General features: G+C 38.2%; 1 protein-coding gene across 1 annotated transcript; it reads left to right on the top strand.

The window, feature by feature from the left end:
* Positions 1 to 550: 550 nt before the first annotated feature.
* GOLGA7 (golgin A7) lies at positions 551 to 5268 on the top strand (the record flags this gene model as incomplete). The annotated part of the gene is made up of 4 exons (XM_010287505.1): positions 551 to 703; positions 1061 to 1162; positions 2344 to 2407; positions 4889 to 5268. Coding segments are annotated over 3 exons (303 nt in total), but the record flags the coding sequence as incomplete, so codon positions are not given.
* Positions 5269 to 6508: the final 1240 nt, after the last annotated feature.

The raw sequence follows: 6508 nt of genomic DNA, 5'->3' as shown, positions 1-6508 counted from the left end.
TATTGTTTTGTCAAGAGCTTGTTTGATCAGCACTGCAGCAGCAGCAAGGCATTATTGGTATTAAGAGGTAGCTCTGTCAATGCACTTCCTAACTGCTTTTTTTAATCTAGCAAATCTCTTTGTGTGTAAACTAAGCTTTTTTTTTTTTAAATCCAATTGAATTGCACATTGGTTTAGTTCACAGAATCATTAAGGTTGGAAAAGACCTTTAAGATCGTCAACCCAACACCACCATGCCCACTAAACCATATGCTGAAGTGCCACGTCCACATGTTTTTTGACCACTTCCAGTGATGGTGACAGTTATGTTACTCTTAATTCTTTTGTGTTCATATTGTGTTGGAATTCAGACTTGGTCTAATCACTTGGTAGATATTTAACGAAGAGCTACAGGTCTCTAATTCAAAGTGTCCTTCAGACTTTGGCCCTAAACACAGTGGCTGCAAAGTGCGGAAGTGAAAATAAGCAATAAATGAAAGTAGATATCTGAAGATATCAGTGAGTTCTGATACGTGCAGGGCATGACAGCTATACTTGACTTCTCTTGCAGATTGATAGGCAGCAGTTTGAAGAGACTGTTCGAACACTGAATAACCTCTATGCAGAAGCTGAAAAACTTGGGGGCCAATCTTACCTTGAAGGGTGTCTTGCCTGTCTGACTGCCTATACCATCTTCTTGTGCATGGAAACACATTACGAAAAGGTGCCCTTCTTTTGTTTACCTTGTTACTTGGAAGGCAGTGTGTCTCATAGTCTTCAGTCAAAGACTTATTTCTTTGTAGGTTTTCCGTGACTTGCACCATTGTAATACAAATTGCATATAGATTCTAGATCTTACTGTGGACTGATTTTTATATATACATTAGACAGACTTATCTATATTAGTCGATTTGAGTAACGTAATGATTGCTTGTACTTCAGAGTAATCACACAAGTTCTGTCTCTAGTTGTGTGCTAGGTTCTCCTAATATTACTATATCTGTGATACTGCTGGGGCTCTAACTCTAATGTAGGGAAACTCGATTAAGGAACTGTGACTTCTGTGTTGTTCTATTACCAGGTTCTAAAGAAAATTGCCAAGTTCATTCAGGAACAGAATGAGAAGATCTATGCTCCTCAGGGCCTCCTTCTGACAGACCCCATTGAAAGAGGACTAAGAGTTGTATCCTTTTGTGGTTTCTTAGATTGTCTCCTGGTTTGTCCATCTATGATATGCTACCTGTTTATCTCAGTGTGGCACCCTCTGGTCATGCTTGATCTGTGATATGGCAGAATATGTAATTAGTCTTGTTACTCTCTGTTGTGTACTGTTCTCTGATCAGATTTTAGTACATTAAGATTTGTCACATTGAAAGACAATGAAAATGCAATATTGGAATCTGTACTTTGAGAGTTCCTTGCAAATGCAGTATGTATAAACAGAGTACTTCCAACACTTTAGATGCTTACTCTATTTCAGTGACCTCTAAAAATACGGTTTGTCTGCTTGGAAAAAAAGTGACCAACTTGGTAGGATACAAATTGGTGGCGTGAAAGCAAGAGATGGCTGGTTTTTAATTTGCAGCTCTCAGCTCAGGTTCTTTTGAAGATTTTGTCATGACATCACTCTAAGTTGATACCAGCCTAGCACTTGTTCTTGGTTCTAGCATGGCTTATTTCAAGGTTTTTTCTTCAACTCTTGAACCATGCTGCAGGTATTTCATCTAGTTATTACCTTAGAAGTTGTAAAGACCTTGCATAGCAAATCTAGGGGTAGAATAACACACTCATTTTTTGAGAATATTGAAACCGGAGCAACTTGAAACACAGAATGCCAATTAAATGCATGCTAAGTCTAATTCCTTGCAGTTTGGTTATCTCTGTATTTCTCAAAATAGCCTATAGCTGTCACCTACATGACTTCATTATTCTCAATGGGTTTTCTGCATTTTTCTGTGCATGTACCTCCTGGGGAAAAAACATTCAACTTGAGTAAAAGTGTTTTCAGTTTGGTTAGTGACTTAGTAGCTGAACTGTAGAAGTGTTAACTTTTGTCTAGTACATAGCTTTTCCTGAAACTTAACAGAAGATGGCAAGCCTTACAAACACTCCATGCACAGAATCTTGTGTTCTTGTTGTCAAAATAGTCCTGGGCTGGTCTATCCACTGATCTGATCTGACAGGGCATCTCTTCTGTGTACTGTTACGTTTGCTTTGTAGCTCTGAAACTAGCCTTGAAACAGCAGGTATGAAGAAGGAACATCAAAGGTTCTAATATCTTAATGGTTTTCTGCCTTTTTTTGTTTGTTTGTTTGTTTCCATAATCGTTTTATAGTGTGCTTCCCTAACAGCTTTTCTGTGCAGATTGAAATTACCATTTATGAAGACAGAGGTATGACCAGTGGAAGATAAAACTGTGGAGTGTCATGTACGTGTTAACCTTTTATGGTTAATCTCAACCTGTTTTCTATGCTCAAAGGGGTAAATTCTGTCATACTGAGGCAGAATATTTATCCTTCCACTGTATGTTAATCAAAGGCTGTTCACATAAATCTTGTGTGGACTAGCTTTTCTGAATAAGTAGAAATTTCAATACTTGGCATTATGCCACTGAATATTAATACAGATTAGATGATTCCAGATTTACCTTTAGGGAAATTCAGGTCTTGATTGTGTAAATATGCATAAACCTAACTTGTGCTGTATTATGTCCAAAACTGTACTCTGTTCTGTAGATAAAAGGATCTTTTTTTGTTCTCATTAAGCCTTTCTGTCATAAGGTTCCAAGCAGACAAACTTAAGACTAACCCTTACATCTAGACTTCAAAATAGGTCACTATTTAAATCCTTATTTTGGATTTCCAAACAGTTTTCATGCTAATAGATTAGAGAAATACTAAAGAAAAATCGTTAATACTAGCACCTGCTGTTCCTATACTGCTGTGAAAGATACAGCTTTTCCTTTTGAATGTTTTCTGTGGTAACTCAGGCCAGAGTCTATTTTAAAAGCTTCTGTGTTTTAAGCACTTGTGAAATCAAGGACCCCTTGTATTTTGCCTAGAAGTCAATATTATTAGCCCCAGAATCCTGAATGAATCAATGTGAGCAATTACATTTTACCTTCTTGGTTCTAAATATATAGAAGATTAACTTCTATGTACTGTTGAATGTCAGCTTTTCTGTTCCAGAAGAGGCTGAACAGTGAACTATTGTTGCCTGGGGTGACGCTTTGGTTTCATGTGCCAAGTGGTGGGATTCTTCAAAACCTCTTCTGCTCAGAAACATTTGATAAGATGCTCTTAAATACAGAATATCTTATCTGCTGCCCTGAATCTTAGAGTAGTATTACTAAATTATTTCAGTGCTTTTTGTAACCTGCCTCTGCTACATGTCTCTAGGATTTCTCTTTTGGTAGTCTGCTTATGATTGACCCATATTTACAGTGCATATAAACCAGATTAATCTACTACAAGTTGGAGCAAACCATGACAAGAAGTTTGGGTAAAGAAAAATGGTGAAGATTCTTGCTGATGCAAACCTGTTTCTAAACAACTCTGACTTGTAATTTGGCTTCGCTTTTAGATGCCAATTCTGTCTCAAAATATCCTTCTTCATCTGGTTATTAGCACTTGGGAATTTGTTGTGTTGCATGGCACTTGTGTTCTGCTGTTGCAATAAGTTTGTGTTTTGTCAACTGCATCTCCACATATTTGGCACCAGCCATTTGTCATGACTTATTTCACAGCAATTATTGCAGAATGTTTTCCTTTGTGATGTGGTTTTTGAGCAATTACATAAAAGCTAGTTCTCTCAGTGTTCAAACAAGTGAAATTTCTAAAATTAAGAGACTTGTATCATGAAGTTCTGAATAGTTTGATAAATTGCAAATATTTGTGGTCAGTAAACAGCTGTTTTGAAAGCAGTATGAACACCCAAGTAAGCCTGATCTGGAACTGGAGCTCTATTAGGTATTCATCTTCTAGTCATTTGGAGCCTGCACACTGTCCTGGATTTGTTCATGAATGCAGCCTACATGAGCTCTGCAAAATGTGGACTGTCTTTCTATCCTATATAGTGGTAGAGGATATGACTGGCTAGGAATAGGTGGCATATCTTGGGACTTCTAATGGTCTCTGCAACATCTGTGTAAATGCAGAGGAACTCCGAGATCTGCTACTGTATTTGAGGTCTTATCCTACCCAGTAGTTTTAAGTGGAAAAATCTTTGCATTACTCTGTCCCTGAGCGTATTCTAGCATACAGAAACTTTTAATTGTAGTTTTTCAGCTGGATGCTGTTCCAGTTCTCACTTCGGTATTTTTATTTGTGATGTTTTCCGTTAAGAGTGGCCAGCAACCTCTAGCTTCGGTAGTTTTAACTGGAAAAAGTTGCTGAAAGGCACTTAGTTTTCATTGTGCTGTGTGGCAGAGTCACAAAGTGAAAAGAGTGCTCACATTACTTAAAAGAGAAAGGCTAAAATAAAGGATCATGCTAATTACATGCAGTATAGAACTGCAAAACTACTGTCCCTGGGCTTCCAAAATACCTATTGAACTTTTATTAAGCTTTGCTTTCGAAAAGCTCAAATTTGAACTGGCTCGCTTGTCTTAGACTTAGACTATCATCCCTAAGTACCTAGGTTCTTGGCAATGTGTACAGAAAAGAGACTGGAAATATTTATGCCTGTTATGCAGAAAAAAAACCCCAAAGTAGTAAAGGTCTTTATTTCCTGTTAGACAAATGAAATCTATTGTTGGTTTCTGTTCCTGCAACTCTTACCACAGCACATGGTAACCCTATTTTTCCTGCTACCTCCTAAGATAACAAAATACAGCTATGTAAAGGTTTGTGTAGGGTTTTGTTGGTTTTATTTAGTAATAGTTTCTAATAATATGAAACTTCTTTTCTAGCAGATAGCTCAACAGTGGACTTGCTGTATCAAAGTTCCCCTACCTCCTACTTTAGAGCATCATTCCTTTCTCTGCTGCCAGATCCACAGTGCCATCTACTACAAGGACTAACTTCCTAAAATTGCTCCACATGGGGTGACCTAGCTGGTCAGCATCCATTTTGTGGCAAACTTTAAAGCAATGAGATAACTTTTTAGTTTTGGGGGGGGGGGTTGTTGCTTTTTTTCCTCTCAAGAAAAAGCAGAAGTGGTAAAGCTACATACTCTTCTGAAAGAAATGGGGCACTTAGCCCAACAGAAGTCTAGTTTTAGTCACATAAGTGCAGTGCTGCTCCTCCCTAGTTCTTAAACCCTTCTACATCAATCGGGCTTTGGAAAGCTACAAGTCAGAGTGGGGAATTTTCCAGAAACAAGGCCTTCCCTCCAGCTCAGTATGGGAGTGAGGGGATACGCAGTGCCTCTGTCTGCCCAGAAGTGACTCAAGGCAATGAGCATTTTACATTTCCTATGCTATTCTTATGGAAAACCAGAAGGCAAAGTGTTATTTGTTTTAATGTGTTGGTTATTCCTAGAAGGGGGAGGAATAGCTGAACTTTAATACTGGTGGTTTTTCCACTACTGTATCTGTGCTGTTATTGCATCTGTCAATGCTCACCAGAAGAGGGGATATATTCATTCATAAAACCAGTAAGTAAAATAAAATGGATGCTGAACCAATAAACATAACAATTCCTACCCTACTCTGATTAATATGTGAAGTGTAAAACTGTTTCTTTATGGATTTATTGTATATAATTTATAGGAAAACATTGATTTGACAAAGTGTTAGCTGTTGTGTAAGATGGTATCTTAATTCTATCTGCTGGCATACTATTGAAAAGTAGAACTGTGCATTATTTAGTATCACCCATGGATCAACATTCCTCAGCAATACCTGCAAAAGTAAAGTTCCTACAAACCAAGCTGGCTTAATATTTTTCTCTTCTATCCTTTTCCCGTATCAAAACAAGGATGTCCTGGTTTAGGTTCTTTTGGATGTCATTGTCCAATTATAGAAGGAATTAAAGAATTTATAAAAGATGACTTATGCAGAACAGATGAAATGTTTTGGCTTTTGGTGGTACTGCAGGTGCTAATACTGGATCTGAAATTCCAGGCTTATTACTCATCCACTGATTTTTTTTTTTTTTTAGATTTGTTTAATATTTTAATTGTATAAAACTTGTTTTTTCTAAACTGTAACAGTGTTTGCCTTTCACATCTGTTGCAATAGTGGCAGAAGTACTAATGGAGTAGTAAAATCTTTCTTAAACTGTGTCTGTGTTGTATTTGATAGCACTGCTTTGCATAAAGTAGCACTATCGGTGAGAGATTTACTCCTGCAGTAGCAGGGTTGTGGTTGATAAACAGAGCTAGCATCATTTCAAGACCAGGTGCTAAGCCGCAGCCGTTTTTTCAATTTTTAACATAGATTTGTTTCTGAGCAGCCTTTCCCGGCCCCTGACCGAACCGAGCGCTGATGGCTCTCCACGCCAAAGCTAGCGCCGAATCCTCCCATTTTCCTGGGAGGGGGGCGCGTGCGCACTGGGGCTCACCTGGGCGGTGCCGGGCGCCTGCGCAG

The sequence above is a fragment of the Phaethon lepturus genome, unplaced genomic scaffold, assembly GCF_000687285.1.
Source record: "Phaethon lepturus isolate BGI_N335 unplaced genomic scaffold, ASM68728v1 scaffold46395, whole genome shotgun sequence".
NCBI lineage: Eukaryota > Metazoa > Chordata > Aves > Phaethontiformes > Phaethontidae > Phaethon > Phaethon lepturus.
Note: the sequence above shows the minus strand (reverse complement) of the source record. Positions and strands in the feature narration are given on the sequence as shown.